At 44.4% G+C, this 24,274-nt stretch overlaps 1 protein-coding gene across 3 annotated transcripts in view; it reads left to right on the forward strand.

Moving 5' to 3' along the window:
* The window catches only part of LOC127455383 (fibroblast growth factor 11-like), a 126,471-nt gene that overhangs the window by 68,999 nt on the left and 33,198 nt on the right, over window positions 1-24,274 (forward strand). For all 3 annotated transcript variants that reach the window (XM_051723242.1, XM_051723260.1, XM_051723251.1), the window contains one exon: window positions 8,891-8,994. In XM_051723242.1, the coding sequence (XP_051579202.1) occupies window positions 8,891-8,994 (104 nt within the window). The remainder of the gene's footprint in view (window positions 1-8,890; window positions 8,995-24,274) is intronic.

Below are 24,274 nucleotides of genomic sequence, written 5' to 3' on the forward strand. Positions count from 1 at the left end.
ATCCTTTGAACATCCTGGACAGGCCGTCCACATTGCCGTTGGCTGCCCCCGCTCGATGTTGCACCTTGAAATGGAAGTCCTGGAAGGCGAGGAACCAGCGGGTTACCCTGGAATTAGAGTCCTTCGCTTGTGCCATCCATTGCAACGGGGCGTGGTCAGTCAGCAGAGTGAAGCTCCAGCCCAGTAGATAGTATCGTTGCTCCAGGATGGCCCACTTTATGGCCAACTTTATGGCCTTCTCCACTGCCACATGCAGGGTTTTGGCTGGGGTCAGCTTCCGGCTGATGTACACTATGGGGTGTTCTTCTCCCTGTTGGACTTGGGACAAGACAGCCCCCAACCCCATATCCAAGGCGTCTGTTTTTAGGAGGAAGGGGCAGCTGAAATCTGAGGTGTGTAGGACCGGAGCTGAGGTCAGGGCATTCTTCAACTTCTGGAAGGCTTCCTCTGCAGGGCAGCTCTATTGCACCTTCTCAGGCTGCCCCTTCCTGTTCAGGTCTGTTAGGGGACAGTCTATAGTGGAGAAGTGAGGTATGAAGCATCGATAATATCCCACCAACCCAAGCAATGCACGTACCTGGGTTTTGGTGGTTGGTCGGCAGAAGGAGCGTACTGCCTCCAATTTCTGTTCCTGGGGCATGATCAGACCCCTTCCGATCTGATAACCCAGGTAGCATGCCTCCGATGCACCTAGGTGGTACTTCTTTGGATTGGCGGTGAGTTCAGCTTTCCTCAGTTCGGTCAGCAACCTCCGCAGATGGTCTAGGTGGTCCTCCCAACACTCCAAGTGGATTACAACGTCCAGTTAAGCCACCACGTATGCCTGTTGGGGTCTCAGGAGGATGTCCATCATCCATTGGAAGGTGGCAGGTGCCCCATGTAGAATGAAAGGAAGCACCCGATACTGCCAGTGGCCACTAGGTGTGCTGAACGCTGTCTTTTCCCTGGACTATGGGGATAGGGGTACCTGCCAGTATCCTTTGGTCAGATCCAGGGTGGATATATATCAAGCTTGGCCCAGCTGCTCGATAAGCTCGTCCACTCGGGGCATGGGGTATCCGTCGAAGGTGGAGACTTCATTCAACTTCCGGAAGTCATTGCAGAAGCGGAGGGTGCCATCGCCCTTCGGAACCATCATGATCGGGCTGGACCAGGGGCTTCTGGACTCTTCGATGACCCTAAGTTGCAGAATCCATTGCACTTCCTCCTCTATAGCCTGTCAGCGAGCCTCCGGGACCCGATAGGGACACTGCTGCACGATGGTTCCAGGAGGTGTGCGAATTTTATGATGGATCATGTTGGTCCACCTGGGGCAACTGAAAACATGTCACTGAACTATCAGGGACCAGGGCTTCCAATTCCTTCCTTTGATTCGCAGAGAGTTGGTTTCCCAGATCTATCACTGGGGCCTCTGTTTGGGCATACCCGACGACCCGTCTCTCGGGATCGATCCAGCGTTTGAGGAGGTTAATATGGTAGATCTGCTCCGCTCGTCTTTGTCCTGACTGCCGGATGCAATACGTTACTGGCCCTGTCTGTTCCACCATGGTGTAGGGACCATGCCATGTGGCCAGGAACTTAGACATGGCACAGTGGATCAGCACCAGGACCCGGTCTCCAGGGTGAAATTCACGAGCTTGGGCAAGGCGGTCGTACGTGCGCTGCTGGGCCCGTTGGGCCTCTGCCAGATGTTCGCGCACCAGGGGCATCACTTTCTCGATCCTCTCCCTCATCTCACGTACATGCTTAATTACTGATCAGTGCAGCGAGGGCTGTTGCTCCCAAGCCTCCAGGGCGACATCTAGCAGGCCCCGGGGCTGGTGACCGAACAGTAATTCGAAGGGTGTGAATCCAGTGGATGCCTGAGGCACTTCCCAGATGCTGAACAACACGTTGGATATCATGAGGTCCCAATCGTGCCCATCCTCGGTTACCACCCGCTTCAGCATCCGTTTTAGGGTCTGGTTGAAATGCTCCACTATTATCCGTCCGTCTGGGGGTGGTAAACCGAGGTGCGGAGTTGTTTAACCTGCAGCAGCTTGCACACGTCTGCCATGAGCCGGGACATAAATGGAGTGCCCTGCTCAGTGAGGATCTCTTTTGGGATGCCGGCTCGGCTGAACAGCAGGAACAGCTCTCAAGCGACGTTCTTGGAGGTGGCTTTCCTCAGTGGCACTGCTTCGGGGTACCGAGTCGCATAATCCACTATGACCAGGATGTGCTAATGTCCCCGGGAAGACTTCGGCAGTGGTCCCACCAGGTCCATCCCGATGTGCTCGAAGGGCACCTCGATGATGGGCAGGGGTATGAGGGGGCTGGGGGGAGGTCATCGTGGAGCCGTTCTTTGGCAGACCGCGCAGCTCTGGCAATAGCGCCTCACTTCCGTGTCCAGTCTGGGCCAATGGAACCAGTCCCTAATTCATCAGGTGGTGTTTTCAATCCCTAAGTGCCCGGCCATGGGAAGCGAGTGGGCCAACTCGAGCACGGTCTCCGTCTTCGTACGTGGCACCACCAAGAGGCGTTTCTCCTCCCCCCGACTGTGAGCGACACAGTAAAGCAGATCATTTTCCACAATGAAGTGAGGAGAGGGGTGAGGGGCAGGAAGTTGTACCTTGCCATTGACTACTCTGACCTGGGACCAGCAGTTTCTTATGTGGTTATCCTCCTGTTGTTCCTTGCCGAATGCGCCCCCCTCCATTATCTGCTGGAAGAGGTCAGAATATACATTAGGAGCAATCACTCTCAACTCACCATCTTGCTTGCTGTCAGTGGCCAGCAACACCGGGCATCTCCGTGGTCTTGGACGGGGTCCCCTGCAGCATTGCACCTGGCGGCTGGCAGGTTGGACAGCTTGGGCCAACAGCTGTTTGAACCCCAGCCAGTCTTATCCTAAGAGTAGGGGCACCGGCAGATCTTTGACAATCCCGACCTCCACTGGCCAGCTTCCTGGTTCGGCCTCGATGGTAACTGACTGTGTTGGAACGTAGTGCGTGTCGCCGTGCACACAGGTGATGGGGATTGAGGCTTTGCTGTGTGATCATGGGGAAATTATTTGGGGCTGGGCCAGGCTTACTGTGCTCCCGGAATCCAGGAGGGCTTTCACAAAGTGGCCCTCGACCTTCACCTCCCTTTCCGGGGCTTCCCGGGGCACTGCTCATGAAAAATACAATCTGCCAGCCAGGCTCGGGCCTCCGGGGGATTTGGGTCCGTGGGCATGGGTTCCTCCCAAACGGACGGTGTCGCTGGTCTGCTTACTGGCTGCGAGGTGCCCTCCAGTGGTCGCCTTTCCTGGTGCGTTTTACGAAAATAGGTGCCAGCTCTCTCTCCGCCGCCAAGGGCTTGCGTTGCCTCCGCCAGTTCCACAGCCTCCACCAAGGCGGCGAGGGTCTTAGGGTTTCGCATTCCTACAGCCCGCTGTTGCTTGCGGGGAGGGGCCGTAGGAACTTGTCCACCACCACTCGTTCCGCTACCTGTACTGGTGTCGGTTGCCTGGACAACAGCCATAGACGGGCTAGACGGGATAGCTGCGAAGCCTGTATGCAGGCGGGAACCTTAGCATCATACACCCGTTCATGGAAGCGCTGCGCTGCACATACCGGTGAAAACCCCACCTGTGCCAATATCTCATTCTTTAGCTCTTTATAGTCTTAAACGGAGGTTAGGAAGGGCGCAAGAGTTCTCACCCACTCGCTCCTATCCCACCCCTCCCTTTCAGCTATCACCTCGAATGTATGCAGATACGCCTCCACATCATCATGCTCCGTTAGCTTGGTGATCAGCTGACTAGCTCGGGCATGGGGTTCGGTATGTGAGCAGTGGCTTCCAATCGCAGCTGCATGAGCTCCAGTTCCGCCCTCTCTTGACGTGCTGAAATTTGGTCCGTGATTTGTTGCTGGCGGAGGGAGATGTTCGCGAGCTGATGCATGAGCTCTTCCATTGTTTCCAGAGAGAGAGCTGGACCTGTGGAAAAACCAGACGGAGAATTGGGGTAAGTTTCATTGTCTGACCTTACTTTCTTCATTTCAGACAGAATTCTCCACCACTGTGGCAGTATGAATGAGGCACAGACAATTATTCTCAAGTGCACAGTCCCACAAAGGGTGTGTTTTATTGTGACAATAGATAAAAGAGGAATTTAATGGTGCATGGTGTCTTCAGTGCAAGGGGCGGGGTGAGCGTGCCGGAGTGTCTGTGTTCATGAGTCCTGTGTTTAGTGATGCTTCCACGGAATGCATGCAGTGATCTGCACTCACTCGTTGCTGGAGTCTGGAATTGAGAGAGAGAGAAAAGAGGATTAGTGACATTCCTCTTCCTCCAGCATTTAAATCCCCTCCAGCTGATTGTTCGCAGGTGATGCCGATCAGTGTCTGCATTCCACGGTTGATTGGCAAATGAGCTCCAATTCCAGGGCGATGCTGAAATGCACTGGGTACTCACCACAGATAACAGTTTTACTTTACTGAGTTAGGTTAAGGGTTGGGGTTTGGGGGTAGAGTTAACCTCTTCAATGTATTACATCATTTTCAACTAAAAAACTGCTAATTTACAACTCTCTTTTTGCACCCCTCTGTGGACATTTTACCCAGAAACTGAAGCTCACATGTGCCCAACCTACTTAAGTCAAAAAACAGTCAACCTAATGTTTCCAAATTCACTGTGAGATTAGGCTGCAATTATCATTGGATGATCATTAACTAACTCTGACCCAGAGTTAAACCTTTAGAAAGATGTTACCTCTGCTGTCATCACTAGAATTGAAGCTGATTATGAAGGAATAGTTCACCCAAAAATAAATATGGAATATATGGAATATAGCAAGAGTTATATGAACAACTTTTATTTTATTTTTTTTCTTGTCCTTATTCTTTTGTTTTGTCCTTTTTGGAGCTTGAAAGCTGTAGTCACTATGAACTGAATGGAAGAGAGGATATTCTTTTTCCAGGAGGAAAATCTTTCCTTTTGAAAAAATAAAAATAAAATAAATAAATAATAGTTAAGGGTTTGGAATGAAATGAGGTTTAGTAATTAACAGAACTTTAATTTTTTTGGGGTGAAATATTCCTTTAAACTTCACACAAACATGTATGTGTGCTGTAGAGATCTCTTTACAAAGCAAAATGTTTCTGCTCAGCTGGTTGTAGTTAACAGCAGCTGTGTTCTCCCTTATTTGTTGTCTACACACTTTTTCCCCTCATATGTTGCACAAAAAAACTTGTGAATTTTTCAGGAAGAATGGGTGGTGGGTCAGAAAGAGAGTGAGAGAAAAGATAATAAAAGAGAATCTGCATTGCTTATAAGGAAAATCTGTGGAACCTTTTTTGTTTCAGAAAAGTTCATACAGAGGGTTTGGCAGACCGATGGATTGTATGTACAGGATCTCCTCTATGCTGTTTGTCAGTGTTGTTATCTTAGACATAATAGGATGTGAATCACATTGGCAGAACCGAGCCACACAGAGTCAAGGAACTGATTGAGTAAATAACAGAGAAATGGAGAACAACAAAGAAAGATAATTATTATTGTTCTTTCTTGTTCTTTTATTTGTTTTCATTTATTGATTCATTTATTAGTTTTTAGTATAATTTAATTTACACAGTTTGTTATAATGACTGGTGACTAAACTGCTCTGGCTAGTGCGTTACTGTTGCGTCATTTGTCATGCTAATAAAGCATATTGAAACCGCTGTGTTCCTCGTCTATGTCACAGTGGCTAGGCTAGATCTTTCAGTGAGCACACAGTGATGAAAATGCTTTCTTAAATTTTTTAAGTCTTCCTTAATGCCATAAAGTTTCAGGTTCACTTGAGGTCTGCAATGTCATGCACATGGTTGTCACAACACCAGGAAGGGCTGCTCAAATCTGCATTGCTCCCATGGAGACATGTTGCCTCAGGCAATTTGTCAATACTGCTAAAGTCAACATGTCGCTCTCACCAGAAAACCTGTCGGTCAAAACTCCACACCAAAATAGACATGCTCTCATCCTCACCACAAAAGACTTTTGAATGAGCACACATCCACATCAGTCACACAGAATTCACATGCCTTGAGCTAACATCGCAGTTTTGGATGTACTGGAAATCCTGTTCCATTATGGCTGGCAGGCTGATGGTAGAACAAAGGCGAGGTGTAAGGAGATTTCTCTGTTTCTCTTTAATGTGCCTCACTGAACCTGAAAGCTAATTTTGCTGGGGTTTGTAATTCCTGGAGATTTCTGCTGAAGTTTTCAGAAATATTGAGAATCATTTCTCACTTCTTACCTATACAGTAAGACTGTCCACACTGATGGGTAATGACTGTTTTAACATTCTCTCTTTTTTTGAATTTCATGAAGAACAACAGCTTCATACAAAAGGTTATTTAAATGATAAGAGCAAATGGAGTCAAAAGTAATATTAAAGGAATAGTTCATCCAAAAATTAAAATTCTGTCATAATTTATTCACCCTAATTTAGTTCCAAACCCGTATGACTTACTGTCTTATGCTGAACTCAAAATTAGGTGTTTTATAAATATTGCGCTCTTTCTTTTCAATACAATAGCATGTGACAGTGACTCACTTTGAATCTTAAAAAGCACACAAAAGTGTCATAAAAGTTGTAAATGCACCTTGTGTGTTATATTCCAAGTCTTCTGAAGGCATACAATATGTTTTGTTGGTGAACAACCCAACATTTAAGACATTTTTAGTGAAAATTTGGATGTCTGTTGTGCATTATATGACTTTTATGTACTTAACCCTCTGGGGTCTGAGGGTGTTTTGGGCCCTGAAGAAGTTTTTTCAGTTGCTTAAAAACATATTAATGGCTAAAGTCTGATAACACTGTATTCAGCACAAACTGGGCTACAATAATATGTGAGCAACATGTACATGTTTGTATTTTTGAGAAAATAAAGTTTATGCATGGTTTTTGAAAAAACAAAAATTTTAAGTCAGTGGAAAAAAGGCCATATAACACATACTAAACATTTGTTCACAAGACTTTTGAGAACTGGATCTTGTAGCCTAGAGTTTTTGCTACAAAAAATTATGTGAAAACTATCCTGATCACTCATTCATACAAAACAATATAGTAATTTAACTTTTGTAAGACACTTTTAGTGTTAGAAAGGTCATATGCGAGGAGGCGTGGATGATCATGAATACTGATGTGATTCACACCTGAGGAGACAAAGACCCCTCCCCAAATCTCCCCTTCACAAAATCAAGTTTAAGTTAAAAGAAGTAATCTGACTATACATTTTCTTTACATAAAGACTTTACTTAAAAACTTTAGACCTACACTACAGTTTAAAGGTTTTAGATCTGTAAGATTTTTAAATGTTTTTAAAAGAAGTCTCTTCTGCTCACCAAAGCTGCATTAATTTGATCCAAAATACAGCAAAAACAGTGATGCAATTTTAAATAACTGTTTTCTATTTGAATATATTGTTAAATACAATTTATTCCTGTGATCAAAGCTGAATTTTCAGCATCATTACTGCAGTCACATGATCCTTCAGAAATCATTTTAATATGCTGATTTTCTAATATGGGCATATTTACAGCACATTTTACACATTTACACCCGAACAGATATTTGCAAGCACAAGCTTCGTTGATGATAATGAGGCAGCATAAACACTAGTTAAAATATAATCTAAACATTCATATTATTTTTATATCATATTACATATCATATTTATAACATACAGCATACAATTTAAATACCTGCTTTAGCCGAAACAACATTTAAATGTAACTAAAACTTGCCTATTAGGACATATTTCAAATTTCAATACTCTGAATCCTGTCTGGCAAGTCTGGAAATAGTCTAACTAGTAAAATATGTACGTTTATATAAAATAGCATGTCAATTAATGTATGTAAACTAAATGACTTACTCATCCAAAATTGTATCCTCGGCTGGATCAAGTCGCTCTTCAAAATGCAAACGTTCCTTGTTGGAGTCCCGCTCTTCTTCTGAGGAAAATGTGAACTCTTCATCACTATCCAGGACCATCTGAAGAGCTTCCTCACCTGTGTAGCATGCCATCTTCCAAACACGCAGAAAAGTGAATGAACTTGATGCTTTTTAAGGCATTGCTGGGGGCGTTTACCATTTGCATTGTTCGCCTCAGCACATTACCGTATGAATGGCGCGATCTGCTGGTGGGTGTGATCACATTAGCGATAATTAGCTGAGCCAGGAGAAACTGTACATCGCTTAGTTTCATACAGATTACATTGCAGGAGAATATTTGTCTTAAATTTTAATTATTTTATATAAAAGTAGACATTTTAAGCTTTATTTAGACACATGTTTCATGTTTGTGTGATAAGTATTCGCAGAGTTTCAGTTCATTTTTGTGACGTGTTTCAGAAAGATGCTCACGGAGACAGAGACGGCTGAAAGCGCACCCTGTTTATTTTCTTTATTTTACAAAAGCACAAGGTGTTCTTGTTATTGTGAGTGTATACAAATAAAAGTAGTCCCTTTATAGTCTCTAATGATGTCTTACACTTATCTGTATGCCCAAAAATGGAGTATTTTAAGTTCTTTCCACTGTTATGAGGAAAAAATCCAGCAGGACGTGCCGGCGCATCCGTCGACCGCAGAGGGTTAAGCTTTAAAGTGAGTCACTATCCATTGCCATTGTATTAAAAAGACAGACCGGGATATTCATTAAAACATCTCATTTTGTGTTCCACATAAAAAAGAAAGTCGTACAGGTTTGGAACTATAGTACATGAGGGTCAGTAAATGACAAAAGAATTTAACTTTTTGTGTGAACTAGGGAATAAATCTGCAGAGTAAAAATAAACAAATCTTAACAATATATTCTCTCTCTCTCTCTCTCTCTCTCTCTCTCTCTCTCTCTCTCTCTCTCTCTCTAACACACAATTGCAGTGCTGTTCAACTTGATTCCTGTGGGTCTGAGGATAGTGGCCATCCAAAGCACCAAGACGGGTCTCTACATTGGTATGAACAGCGAAGGCTACCTCTACACTTCGGTATTTACACATATGATTTATATTCTCCAGTTACAAACCTGTCAAGACCTGTCCTAAAACAAACTATTATGGCAATGCCCGTGTTTTATTCTCTTCATCAAGGAAACCATAAAAAAATATGTTTTGCTTGGAACGGGTGCTACTAATGAAGTTAATTGTGACAATTTTGTGTGTCTCAGACCGTGAGTGTGAGTGTGGTCCTTTTGGACATAAACAGTTGATCTAGGGTTTTTCTCTGTTGTTAAACTCTTGTGAGTAAGACCTGCTCTCTCTGAAAGATGTTTCGCTTTGCAGTGTAATGTTATCCTACTGCAGGAAAGCAGTCACTCACCTCTCTTTCTCTGATTCTCTCTCTCTCTCTCATTTGACGAGGAGAGGACGTCTCATCTCTTAAGTAGATCAGATCCCAACAACCTTTTAAAACAAAGCCACAACCTGCATGCAGCCCAGTAAAGGTGATAAGAAATGTATACATAATCTAAAGTAGCTCTAAGTCATTTTAGTGGATGGATGAAGTCAATTCCCCTTATAGATCCCAAATCAAAGTTTTGTGGCTTGTAGTTTATGTGTGTTAGCTTAGTCGTCAATATGCTAGTATACTCCTAAACATTGACAAAATTCACTTTAAGCAGATATGCAGACCCACTTTATATTTGGTGGTCTTGTACTACTATGTACTTAAGCATTTCATATAATGTACTTATTACGTACTTGTGCATTGTTGCATTGTACTTACATTTAAAGTACCTGCATTTAATTACATCTGTAGTTACACTGTTAACCTTACCCCTAATCCTAAACCTAACCTTACCCCAACACCTACCTCTAAACCTACACGTACCTCAACCTCAGTGACAGAAAATGTGAATCTTAAGAGAATTTAGCAAAACATCATAAACTGTAGTTGCACAATAAGTACATTTTATTGTATGAATTTTAATGTTAGTACATAGTAGTTAAAAACACTTAATATAAAGTGGGACCGATATTTTACGCTGCACTGACTCATTTTGAAAAATCAAATGTTTTTTGGGCCACTATACAAACACACACAGGCATTCACACACACTCATGCACACTAGTTTCTGCAGAATCATGTGTAAAGTGGCACACTAGTAATTCAGTACAAATATATGAAAACTAAAGCTCTTTTTCCAAGTAGTTCTGCATAACAGTGTCTGCTAAAAGCCTTCAGTGTGTAACACAAGGCCACACTTGCACACAATGAAAAAAAAAACACTTTCTTGCACTTACCTCTCATCTGTAATGACCACTCTCTCTCTCTGTCTCTCTCTCTCTCTCAAACACACAGAAACACACATGCACACTCTGTCTCTCTCTCTTTCTCTTTCTCTTCTCTTAGAAGGACAGAATCTGTAGAGGATGTGTCCTCATGGGAAGAACAGTGACCCATTTTCCACAGAGGGAAATGACCATACATTTAAAAAGAAAAAGAGAGAGGGGAAAAAGAGAAAATCCCTATCCGAGACAACCTCAAGCAGGGCGACCTCTTTTTCTTTCCTCTCTTCACCTCCTTTCTGCGAAGCACTCACAACATTCTACCTGTGTCCTAACTTTCAGCTTTTTTATATATAATATGAGAGACTAGTATGAAGCCAGCAAAGCATGCCTCAAAATGCAATTCAAAACAGACTTAATACGCTTTCAGCAACAGAACGTCGAAAGCTCTGCGGCTGAAATCTGTCTGTGCTTACCGAATTTCTAACCACTGCCCCCAGTGGCCAAATAATGAAGTGTTGTTGACATATGGGCATGTGTGAGCTGCAGTTCCCAGGTGAAATATCTACAGACCGGCACAAAAAGAGTTGTAAATTATGTAAAATAATCAGCAGGAATTCCTATTTTATGAACCATATGCCCTAACCCAAACCCTAAACCTATCCATCAATGGAGTAAAAATTTAATATTAGAGCAAAAAAGCAACCTCCAAATCGCACTTACCATTGTTTATTGGTATCAGGAGCACTACAGGAAAATGTGAACACAGTTGAAATGATGCAAAAATGTCTGATGCCGCTTGTCAGTAATTCTGCAGTATGGTGTTGATTTCAGGGTTGATTTCATGTTGCACCAAAAAAAAAAAAAAAAAAAAAAAACGGGGTACAGGACGGTTGAGTCACAGCTCACTCCTGAGGAATCTAAAAGAATACAATCAAAACATATTCTGTTGTTACTTTATTGATATGTTTTGTGAGAAATTAATTAATTGACACCATTTAATGCTTTATAATGTGCTGTGAGAAGAAAACAGATGGAACATGAGTTGTTTTCAGTGGAGTGATTATGCTCAGTTCCAGAATTCTGCCTTTGTTACAGTTTGGTGGCAATCTGCTCAGCATTCCTGCACTGAAATCAAATAGCAGAAAATCTTAGAACTGTTGCAATAAGAAGAAAAAAAGAAGAACATCACAACTTTTCCATTAGGACTACTTTACCTAAAATTCAATGTCCAAAATGCTCCATCAGTGTAATCCAATACTACCAAATTCCAAAATGTCTTATTGTCAGAAAATTGTCCAGGTTTAACCTGGTGGTTGTTCATTTAATGATTCTATTTGTAGTAGGTCGATGTGCCAGCTCTTGGTTAAAAGTTCAAAGTGATTTTTGAAGGCTTGGAAATGTGTAAGGTTTAAAAGATCTCTCTTTTTAACCCTTTCACCCCAACACCCACACACACAGGTGGGTTGATATATGTAAGGGATAATGTACTGTACTGTCAAGCAGTCATTATCATAAAAAAACTGCCAGGTTGATCAAGGGTATAACGAGTCAGAGGCAGACACAGAGTGAAGATCCATATGCAGAGTTTATTAGAGAGCGTAGTCAAACAGGCAGAGGTCAAAACCAGGTAAGCAATCCACACAATGCAATAAATCCAAAAACGGTAGACAAAAGGGGTAAATCCAAGGAACAGGCTAAGGTCAAAACAGGCAGGCAATAGAGGATGATAAACATTCAGAAATCCAAGACAACAGAGTGAATTGGCAAGACTTCGCAGTGAAGTGAAGTGAAATAGAGTGGAGACTATATACACTGGGAGTTGATGAGGGAATGGAAATCAGGTGTGAGAGTTAATGGCGGGAGGAAAGGAATTCTGGGAAATATTGTCCGGGATGTGGTTAATACTCAAGGGAAGGAGATCTCATGTGAACAGATCTGGATTATGTGACAGTACTCCCCCTTTGAGGCCCCCCTCTAGAGCATCCAGGGGGTCGGCCTCGGGGCCTGGCAGCTGGGCAGTCAGGATGGGCTAGGTGGAACTCCAAGATGAGAGAAGGGTCCAGAATGTCCTCCGATGAGACCCAGGACTGCTCCTCAGGTCCGTAGCCCTCCCAATCTACCAGATATTGAATGAGTCTGCCCCGATGTCGAGAGTCTAGGAGAGTGTTAACTTGGTAGGCGATTTCCCCATCGAGGTCAAGAGGAGGGGGGTGGGAGGGGAAGGTTGTCGCTGGAGGTACTGGAAGACTCGGCCACAGGTTTGAGGAGGGACACATGGAAAGTAGGAGAGATGAGGTAGTGAGGGGGCAGTTGAAGTTTGCAACAGACAGGATTAATTTGTTTGATAATCTTGAAAGTTCCAACATACTTTGGGGAGAGTGTTTTGCAGGGTAGTTGCAGGCGGAGGTCTCGAGTGGACAGCCATACTCGTTGGCCAGGATGGAGAGTAGGGAAAGGTCGATGACGTTGGTCGGCATGTATCTTCTGCTGACAGATGGCTCTCTGCAGGTGAACATGAGCCGACTCCCAGGCTTTGTTGCTGCGCTGCATCCAATGGTTCACTGCAGGTATCTCCAAAGGTTCTCCCGACCAGGGAAAGAGCAGAGGTTGGTATCCCAGGATGCATTGGAAAGGAGTTAAACCAGTAGAAGAACTGCGAAGGGAGTTTGGGGCATATTCTGCCCAAGGGAGAAATCTACACCAATCATACTGGTTAGAGAGACAGAAGGTGCGGAGATAGCGACCTACTTCTTGGTTGAAGTGTTCTGTCTGGCCATTAGACTGAGGATGATATCCAGAAGTCAGGCTGACGTTGATATTTAGAAGTTTGCAGAACTCTCTCCAAATCTGTGAGGTAAATTGAGGTTCTCTGTTAGAGACGATGTCGTCTGGAAAACCGTAGAGCCGGAACACTTGATGGAAGATAGTTTCAGCCGTCTCTAGGGCGGAAGGTAGTTTCTTGAGAGGGATGAGACGGCAGGCTTTGGAGAACCTATCAACCACTACCATGATGGTTGTGTTCCCCTGAGACACAGGTAAATCAGTGAGGAAAAGACCAGGGACATTGTGGAATGGGTAAGGTGTGGAGGAGTCCTGCTGGAGGAAGTCTGGAAGATTTAGCTTGAGCACAGATAGAACAACCCTTTACGTGCTGAGCAACATCTCGGGACAGGGAAGGCCACCAGAATTTAATAAATGGACATGAAATATTGATTTGAGTAGAAGAAAGAGATCACAGAGAGACAATACCTTACCACAGAATGCTGTGATTGACCAATCAGAGTGTGTATTCCAGAAAGTCACGTTGCAAGGGACAGCAAATAGATTAATGAATCCACTAGGTGGGGTCTTGTGTAAAGTTTTTAAATTGATGAGTATAGCCATGTTTTACACAAAATCACTCAGAGGAATAGAGGGTACAAGAGTGAGTGTGTGTGTGTGTTTGTGTGTGTGTAACATAACAGGATTAATTCATGTCACAAACCCACCTCTGTATGCGATGTATCTTAGGATCATCTGGCCTTGAACACATGGCTTCTCTCTGTCACACATACCTGCCTTAAACTCAGAACCTATCAATAATTCATGTTTTCCAGTGGCTGACACACTCAGACATGGACCTCCACAGAGACTTGTAACAGGTAGAATTTACAAGTGGCGCCCAAACTTTTTATCTCTGGCCTTGGATCTGCAGTGTGGATGAGGCAACGGTGTCGGCAACGTTGCGAGCCTCGTGTCGGTATGTACGATGCTACCCACTGCTGATTTGCATGTTTGTGAGCCTGGCTACACAGCACAAGCAGACATTTTTTGCTTCAGACACGAGCGATTCATCCAGACACGTGAGAAGATTTATTCGGACACCAGTGATTCAGTCAGACACCAGAGAAGATTCATTCAGACACCAGCGATTCAGCCAGACATGTGAGATTCATCCAGACACGAGAGAAGATTCATTCGGACACCAGCTTTCATCCAGACATGTGAGAAGATTCATTCGTACACCAGCAATTCATCAAGATGCGTGAAGAGATTCATTGAGAGAATGAAGGATTCGTTTGGATATGGGGATGACTACAAAAGGTTTACAACACTTCGGTTTGTGGTTCATTTAGGTAAAGGAAAGTTTTCCTGTATTTGAATTTAAACTTTGTTTATGGTGATTTTCCTGCTCTTTTGTCTGTTTGACCTTGGGAACTGCATGTATTGAACCAACGGATTTAAAATGAATGAACATTTCTATACTATCCTTGTCCATTGCCTGGAAGTAACCAATTCATCTGGTTTTAACTGGAATTCGAACTAAATTTAAATTGTTGCTTCATCTGAACTGTTCAATGCATTTCATTGCCATGAAAGTACATATTCAACTGATTTTCACTACAAGCTGAAGTGGCAGTGCTGTGAAGATGCTGGCATTTTTCATGTAGTAAATCTTCAGACATTTCAATCATGGGATAGAGCCTTGTCCAAGAACATTTTCCATAATGGTTACGATGAGCCACTTTCACTGAAAAGAGATGTCATTTTTCAGATTGACAAAGGAGAATCTGTAAATGCTGACCCTAGAGTTAGTGAAGAATTCTCACATGTACTCTCAAATGAACACTCAAATGATCACTTACCTGAACATTCACTAGAAATGACACCTGATGGTACGGATGTTGTTGCAGACTCTGATTCCTTTGACATGATACCTGACACTGATACTCATGAATACGGCTGAAACGATTAGTCGACGTTATCGCTAACGTCTACAATAAAAAATTGTTGACAACATTTTTGTTGTCGAATAGTCATTTGAACTCATTTAACGTAACATGAGATCACATTAAACTCTAATGATGACTCGCGAGAGCAGCACTGCAGTTCACGCCTGACTGAGGAGAGGAAGAATTACACAGCTCAAAGTCCAGATGCACTCTAAACTTTCCAAACAGCATCAGGTTATGTAGATCGCAAAGTATGAGGGAATTATACAAAAATACCAAATAAGTAAATGCAGAAGCACTCTCGCTGTGGAATAAATTGAGCCGGAGCTCTTTAAAGGAAACACCCCGGTGTTACATCATAAATGCAGTTATATTTAATGTGTTTAATAGCTTTATTAAAGTTTAAATAATACAGAAGCAAGTCATTTAAATAACTACAAACTCCGACAGTGGCATTTCTCTGTGCGGTCAACGCCTCTTCTATGAGTTGCGCAAATGTCCCGATCTAAGGTGGAGAGATTGAAACTGCACACGGCTGAGGCACACTGTCACGGGGAGACTCATCCCTCGAGTGCGCATGCTTAGTGCAGCTAGATTATAATGTAATGGCTCATGACTTATTGAATCATAATAGTATCGCTGTTAATATGTTATTATAGAGATTGTTTTTTTTGTTTGTTTTTTGTGAGTTAAAGATGGACTGAAGTGAACAGAAAGGTGAGAGAGGGTAGTCTTCACCCCATTATACACTGCAACAAAATATGTTTTTGATTTGTTTTTGTTTTGGTTTGTTTTCCAATATAAATATCTAAAACTCCTTTAAAACAGCTTACATTTTAAACAGCAGCAATACTGCAGAAGAAAAAATTGTTATCTGAGAATGTTGAATATAATATTAAAAATACAAATATTTTAAAATATATAAAAATCCTTTAAAAAAAATATTTACTCACTTGAGAACCAGCATATAAGATATTTAGACTTGCTTTTAGAGAATAAATCTTGAATATAAGTATAGTTTGTCTTTACTGCACTCGCAGAAGTATAACCAAGTGAAAAAAATACACTTATGTACAAAATACACTTATATTTAAGAGACATTCTCTTAAAGCAAGTCTAAACATCATATACATTGCTTCTCAAGTTAATGTATCTTGTTTTAAAAATGTTTAGACAATTTTAAATGGAAAACAAGACAAAAACACTTGATAACAATAGGAGTTTTTGCAGTGAATTTCTTCACTGAATTAAACTTACTAAAAAGTATTTTTCCCCCTTTAATTCAGTGAATGTCATTTAGAGGTATTTTTAAAAGATGGTTTTGTCCTCTTAATTGTTAGCAAGCATGTTTAATACAACCTTTTAAGTCTTGGCACAAGCTGAATAATCAGTTGAGAGCTAATGATTACTCGTTGCAATAATCGCAGAATAGTCGAATAATCATTCTAACAATCGTTAGTTGCAGCCCTACTCATGAACCAGTCTCTACTGACTCTGTCCAGGGTACTGACCATTACGCACTTAGAACAAGACGGGTCCCTCAAATTACTTCTGACTGGATGGTCAATAGGTGGACTAACCCCTACCATACGCAAAATATTGACTTGAAATGAAGACAAATGACACAGTAATGTTGGTGTTAATTGTTGGTGTTTATTATCAAATGTTCAAGGGTTGTTCAATTTGTACTTGATCCTCAGAAGACTCTCCCTCACTCTCTGACCTCGAGACTTGTGGTTGTGCCTCATCATGAATGGAAGAATGATACTTTTCACATATTGTTGTATAGAATGGATGTCTATTATTATGCTAAATGTATAACTCGTGTAGAATAATGTATATATATCTTTAAAAATATATATTATTATTATTCTGTATACTAATATTAATAAGTTTTACTTTACTTAAAATATGCCTTTAACACATATGTGGGCCTGCTAAAGCAATGTCAAATCTAATTATTGCACATTTTTGACGCATTTGGACCGACTCAATTGTCAAGCGTTGCTCCTGATCCACTGCCTTGCAACAGAGTGACGCAACGCAACAACCGAAGACGGCTGTCTAGCGCAAGTTTACTTAAACCAAAAAATCATGCATACAGTGTTATGTTCATCATATATAAATAGCTTTGACACTGTGGATAATAAGTGTCTGCAAAATTAATGTACACAAATGAAATGACTTTCTCCAGAGGGGATACCTCATCCCAAGAGGGCAAAGGGGTTGTGGATTGGGCCTCTGTAGCCACCCCACTGTGCACATCACTGCTATCTTCCTCTTTTACTTTCTCTTCTCGTTGATCTTTCACCTTATACCACTCAAATATTCTCTTTATTCCTGTAGTCCTGCAGTCTCTTATTTATCTCTTTCATGTTCCCTTTACAATCTTTACTTATCACCACACAAGGTCCATTGAAATTTGTTTCCTTCAACTTTCATACAAAGTTACCATAGAAAGGATTTCATGGATGACTAGATTTTACACATTTTCTGAAGAAAATGTAAGTAGTGCTTGCCTTTCAAAAAGTCACCGCAACAATGCTACATTACATGCACCCTCATAATGCAATTATAATGCGATTAAGGCAATACTGTGATTAAACTGTAGCTCATGTAAACATATTGTGATTATGATATTGCGATTATGCTTATAATCAGAGTAATGATAATTGCAGTAAAATATGTGGAGTACTCCTGTTTAATTGCTGTATGCTGGCATGTAAATGCTGACCAAAGTGCATCTGCGGCAGTGCTGCAGACGGATCATGTTCCACTCAAGCACAGGTTCGAAAACATAGTGAAAAAAGCTGCAGTTACGTTTCGCCTACACGTAAAATGGCAGTTCCATTCACCATCTTCCAGCAGTGGTGCTCTCCCATCTACAGCCACGGCAAAAAAAAGCAGATTTTCCCAAGTTGTGAATGTCCATTTGCAGTCTGAATTGAATATTGGGGAGATAAAAAGATCATATGCCGCAAAATAATGGGAAGGAAATCCGTCTTTGAAATGAGTTTGTGCTCGTGGGTGAAACACAACAACATCCATCGCAGGTATTCTGATTCACACACATAAGACTCTTATGAACCAATTCTTTTCAGTGAATCAAAACAGACAGCACATCCAGTGAAGTCGAAAATGACTCTAATGAAGTGGTTATTTTAATAAATCATCCAAAAAGACTCAAACTGACTGACTAATTTTCCTTATGCCAAGCTGTATTTAAATAGACATATTTGCAACAAGTTGTTATTTGTAATTAATATTCATCTATAAAAAAGCATTAATACATCACATTTTTCAGCAAATAATCAGAGTAATGGCAAGCAGCATGTAAACAGGATTGAAGTGGTTGGCCCAAGTCATGTAAGATCTTAATCTGATTTCCCTATCTGTCACTCACTCGACGTTGTGTCGATGTAGTGACACTAGGGGTCACTCTTGGGAGCCCGAGACACCTCTGGTCTTTGATAAAAGGCCAGTAAAAATTGGCGAGTGGTATTTGCATGCCACTCCCCCGGACATACGGGTATAAATGGAGCTGGTATGCAACCACTCATTCTGATTTTCTCTTCGGAGCCAAACGGTCATGCACATTGAGCTGAATTCTACTGTTCATTCACCTCTGCTGGATCTGACAGCGCATTTCAGCGGTTTGTCCCTCCTCTGCACTGGTGCACTGCAGAGAACACCCCTGGGCGCTTCGGCAGAAAAACTAGAGAGTATATTTTCTGAAAGAGCTTTTCCCCTCTAAAAGAGTTTATATTTCTCTAAAAGAGCGGCACACACGGAACGTCTTTTTAAAGATGCCTTTCCAATTGTGTGATATTCCTGGTCGTTATCTCTCAACTTCGGATGGTCATGATCGCTGTCTTTCGTGTCTGGGCACGACCCACACGGAGGCAGCGTCTGTGGATGGTTCATGTTCTCACTGTGAGAACATGACCATAGCAACATTACGGTCGTGGCTTGCTTTCATAAAAAAAGCAAGCCACCCCAGCGGCTCCCCGCCTCGTTCCTTCTACCTACGGGTATGAGGCCAGCACAGCTAGCACTGGGGGCGATTTGGGGACTCCACCTGCCGGTACGTCCGACGACGTTGTCCCCTTGGTCCCCCTTGCGCGGAACTTGGACACATGGCTCGCACTTTCCAATCCGTCGCGATGGCTGATCCGGACCGTCCGACTCGGCTACGCGATTCAGTTCACCAGGCGCCGGCCCAGGTTCAGCGGTATTCACTTCACATTGGTCAAAGGCGAAAATGCTGCCACCCTGCACGCGGAGATCGCTACCCTCCTACGGAAGGACGCGATAGAACCTGTCCCTCCAACCGAGATGAAGAAAGGGTTTTACAGCCCCTACTTCATCGTACCAAAAAAAGGCGGTGGGCTGCGGCCAATCTTGGACCTGCGAGTACTAAACCGGGCTTTACACAGACACCCGTTCAAGATGCTGACGCAAAAACGCATTCTGGTGAGTGTCCAGCATCAAGATTGGTTCGCGGTGGTAGACCTGAAGGATGTGTACTTCCACGTCTCGATCCTTCCTCGACACAAACCCTTCCTGCGGTTTGCATTCAAGGGTCAGGCGTATCAGTACAAAGTCCTCCCTTTCGGCCTGTCCCTGTCTCCTCGCATCTTTACGAAGATTGTTGAGGCTGCCCTTGCCCCGTTAAGGGAGGTGGGCATTCACATTCTCAACTATCTAGATGACTGGCTAATCCTAGCTCACTCTCAAGACATGTTGTGTGCACACAGGGACCTGGTGCTCTCACACCTCAGCCAACTAGGGCTTCGGGTCAACTGGGAAAAGAGCAAGCTCCTCCCGGTTCAGAGCATCTCTTTTCTCGGATTGGAGTTGGACTTGGTCTCCTTGACAGCGTGCCTTACGAACAAGTGTGCCCAGTCAGTGCTGGCCTGTTTGAAGGCATTCAAACAGAAAACAGCGGTTCCACTGAAACTTTTTCAGAGGCTCCTGGGGCATATGGTGTCCTCAGCAGTGGCCACCCAGCTCGGGTTGATGCATATGAGGACGCTTCAGCACTGGCTCCAGACTCGAGTCCTGAGATGGGCATGGCACCACGGGACACATTGAGTGGCCATCACGCCGGTCTGTCACCATCTTTTCAGCCCTTGAACCGACCTCTTGTTTCTCCGAGCAGGTGTTCCTTTAGAACTGGTCTCCAGGCATGTCGTGGTCACGACAGATGCCTCCAAAATGGGCTGGGGCGCTATTTGCAATGGGCACGCAGCCGCTGGCCTCTGGACGGACCCGTGACTGCATTGGCACATCAACTACCTCGAGTTGTTGACAATTTTGCTTGCCCTGCGGAGGTTCCTGCCATTGACCCAGGGCAAGCACGTGTTAGTTCGGACAGACAGCATGGCAACGGTAGCATATGTCAACCGCCAAGGCGGTCTGCACTCTCGTTATATGTCACAACTTGCCCGCCGTCTCCTCCTCTGGAGTCAGCAGCACTTCAAATCACTGCAAGCCACTCACATCCCGGGCGACCTCAACACTACAGTGGACGCGCTGTCACGGCAGGTTACCCTCAGGGGAGAGTGGAGACTCCACCCTCAGGTGGTCCAGCTGATTTGGAGTCGATTCGGATGGGCACAGGTGGACCTGTTCGCCTCCCAAGAATACTCCCACTGCCTGCTCTGGTACACCCTCACCGAGGCTCCCCTCGGCATAGACGTGCTGGCACACAGCTGTCCCCCTTGCCTACGCAAATATGCGTTTCCCCCAGTGAGCCTGCTTGGACAGACCCTGTGCAAGGTCAGAGAGGACGAGGAGCAGGTCGTCCTGATAGCACCCTACTGGCCCACCCAGACATGGTTCTCGGACCTCACGCTCCTCGTGACAGCTCCCCCCTGGCGAATTCCCCTGAGGAAGGATCTTCTCTCTCAGGGACAGGGCACCCTCTGGCACCCGTGCCCAGACCTCTGGTATCTCCATGTCTGGCCCCTGGACGGGACACGGAAGACCTAAGCTGTCTACCACCCGCGGTGGTAGACATGATCACTTAGGCTAGGGCCCCCTCTATGAGGCGCCTGTATGCCTTTAAGTGGTGTCTGTTCGCTAAGTGGTGTTCTTCCTGATGCGAAGACCCCCAGAGATGCGCAGTCGGATCAGTGCTTTCCTTCCTGCAGGAGATGCTGGAAGGGAGGCTGTCCCCTTCCACCTTGAAGGTCAACGGTAAGTCCTTAGGGAAGCACGACCTGATCATCAGGTTCCTAAGAGGCACCAGGAGGCTGAATCCCTCCAGACTGCACCTCGTTCCCTCATGGGACCTCTCTGTAGTTCTTCAGGGTCTACAGAGAGCCCCCTTTGAGCCTTTGCAGTCAGCCGAGCTTAAGGCACTCTCCTTGAAGACTGTTCTCCTGACTGCGCTCACTTCCATCAAGAGGGTAGATGACCTGCATGCGTTCTCTGTCAGCGAAACGTGTCTGGAGTTCAGTCCGGGTTACTCTCATGTGATCCTGAGACCCCGACCGGGCTGTGTGCCCAAGGTTCCCACCACCCCTTTTAGGGACCAGGTGGTGAACCTGCAAGCGCTGCCCCAGGAGGAGGCAGACCCAGCCCTGTCGTTGCTGTGTCCGGTGCATGCTTTACACATCTATTTGGATCGCACGCAGAGCTTTAGAATCTCTGAGCAGCTCTTTGTATGCTTTGGTGCACAGCGGAAAGGAAGCGCTGTCTCCAAGCAGAGGATCGCCCACTGGCTCATTGATGCCATAACTATGGCATATCTCACCCAGGACATGCCGCCCCCGGTAGGGCTACGAGCCCATTCTACCAGAGGTGTAGCGGCTTCCTGGGCCCTGGCCAGAGGTGCCTCTCTAACAGACATTTGCAGAGCAGTGGGCTGGGCAACACCCAACACCTTTGCAAGTTTCTACAACCTCCAGGTGGAACCGGTTTCGTCCCAGGTAGTGGCACGCAACACAAGCGGATAAGCCCAGGATAGCTGGCCGGGTGTATCGCTTGCACATAGCGCCTTCCACCTCCCTTGGAGCTGAAGACATATGCCATTAATTCCCAGTAGTGTTCACAAATTTTGTTCCCTGGTTGACTTCCTCCGAGCCCTGTGGCAGTCGAGTTTTCGGAGAGACTCGCTGCCGGCCCAGTACACGTGCCAACTAAGAGTCCTGTTCTGGGGTAGGTGCTCCGCACGTGGCAGTTCCCTGTAAGGCTAACCCCATGCGATATATATCTTCCGCTAATTCGTTTCCCTGTTGGCAAACTGCATCTTCCTTGGGCAGAGCCCCTCTGCCCCAGTCTCCATGTTTGTAGTAACTCCTCCCCCATTGGGCAGGATCTACCTTGAAGACTCTCCACTTGGTTGGATAGACCATGTGACGTATTTTTCCACTTAAATATCCCCCTTCTCTTTGGGCGAGGTGTGGTCTCCGCAGTGTCTTCCCCTTGGGAGGGACACCCCCCGACTAGACCTGGCGGCCCAGTCGGATAATCCCCCTTCTTTTTTAGGGATTGGAAAAAGAGAAGGGGAAAAGAGGCCACGACTGGGTTAAGCCTGTCTCTGTCTTTTGGGTAGTCGACTTGTCCCCAAAAAGAGCCGTTCGACACTCATAACTATGCTGGGGGAGGTTACGTGTCGACCTGGTGTGCTGGCTATGAGGCACGCAGTAGTCTGCCCACCACACACCACCAGTTCACGTAACACAGTTCAGCCAATTGTGGCGTTTCGTATGGGGACCCCTAGTGTCACTACATCGACACAACTTCGAGTGAGTGACAGATAGGGAACGTCATGGTTACTTGTGTCACCTCCGTTCCCTGATGGAGGGAACGAGACATTGTGTCCCTCCTGCCACAACGCTGAACTACCCGCTGAAATGGCCGGACCTTATATCGGCTCCTCAGCATAAAACCTGAATGAGTGGTTGCATACCAGCTCCTTTTATACCCGTATGTCCAGGGGAGTGGCATGCAAATACCACTCGCCAATTTTCATTGGCCTTTTATCAAAGACCAGAGGTGTCTCGGGCTCCCAAGAGGGACCCCTAGTGTCACTACATTGACACAACGTCTCGTTCCCTCCATCAGGGAATGGAGGTTACACAAATAACCATGACGTTTTCCTCCTACATGTCATGGTCACCACATTAGATGGTCCACACCTTCATTACAAGTAACTTTTAAAACTTTGTCATGAAAAAGCTGGCCAGTTCAACAAAATCTACCCCAATTCTGTCAGGTCACCTCTGTCAGTACATATATGCATCTCTCTCTCTCTCTCTCTCTCTCTCTCTCTCTCTCTCGTGTGTGTGTGTGTGTGTGTGTGTGTGTGTGTGTGTGTGTGTATAGTACACTGTATCTTTATCACCTTCTTTCTCTCTCTCTCTCTTTTGTGTTCCCGGCCCAGGAGGGCTTCCACTGAGTGTTGAGTTCCAAAAAAAATAAAAAATAAATGGGTCAGGTTATAGAGACAAAGCACTACTTTTATCAGAAATACATTTTCTGTGGTCCCCTAAAGGTAGCACAGCTCACTGCAATGACACAGAGTTTTCCAAATATCTTAACCTTTACATACACCTCTCAAAAGATCTAACATATGACAAAAAGAGAGAGCTGGTGATGAAGGATGAGAGCATGAGAGGAAGGTAAACATGGAATGAGGGAATGCCAAACAGAAAGAAAGCTGAGAAAAATAGAGCACAGAGAATGAAATGGCAGAAAAGGAGATAAGGAATAATAGAGATAGATTAAATAAAAAAAATAGTGAAATATAGTGATGAACTCAACCCCATGGGCTGCGCTCTGGATGCATTCTCTTGTCAATCTCTCTCTCTCGCTCGCTCGCTCGCTCGCTCTCTCTCTCTCTCTCTCTCTCTCTCTCTCTCTCTCTCTCTCTCTCTCTCTCTCTCTTCTCCCTATGTTTGATAAAGCTCTTTGTTCTTGCTGCAAGACACTTTGCTGGTTAGCACTCCTCCTTCTATGCCTTTATCTTTCTCTATTCCTCCATCACCATAAACCATTCAGCTCTGTTTTATTCATCTCAAATGTCACTATTCTGTCATATGAGAGAGATGACAGAATGGCAACATGCTAAAAACCAGCTGTGTAACTAGACCCTGGCTGATAGGGCTGAAGCCCCGTATATTTTGTTAATAGCCCAGAATGTTTTTTGTAATGATTAAAAAAAAAAAGAAGAAGAAATGAAGGCTTAATGTTAATTGTATCAGGGTACAAAAGCAAAAAGGCAGTCTGCAATTCTGGCTTCAAATGTAAATGAATTTCGATCAGTGAGTCCAACCAGCATTAATTGACAATTCGCACTTTGACTTTTACCTGCTGTT

The sequence above is a fragment of the Myxocyprinus asiaticus genome, chromosome 2, assembly GCF_019703515.2.
Source record: "Myxocyprinus asiaticus isolate MX2 ecotype Aquarium Trade chromosome 2, UBuf_Myxa_2, whole genome shotgun sequence".
NCBI classification, from domain to species: Eukaryota; Metazoa; Chordata; class Actinopteri; order Cypriniformes; family Catostomidae; genus Myxocyprinus; species Myxocyprinus asiaticus.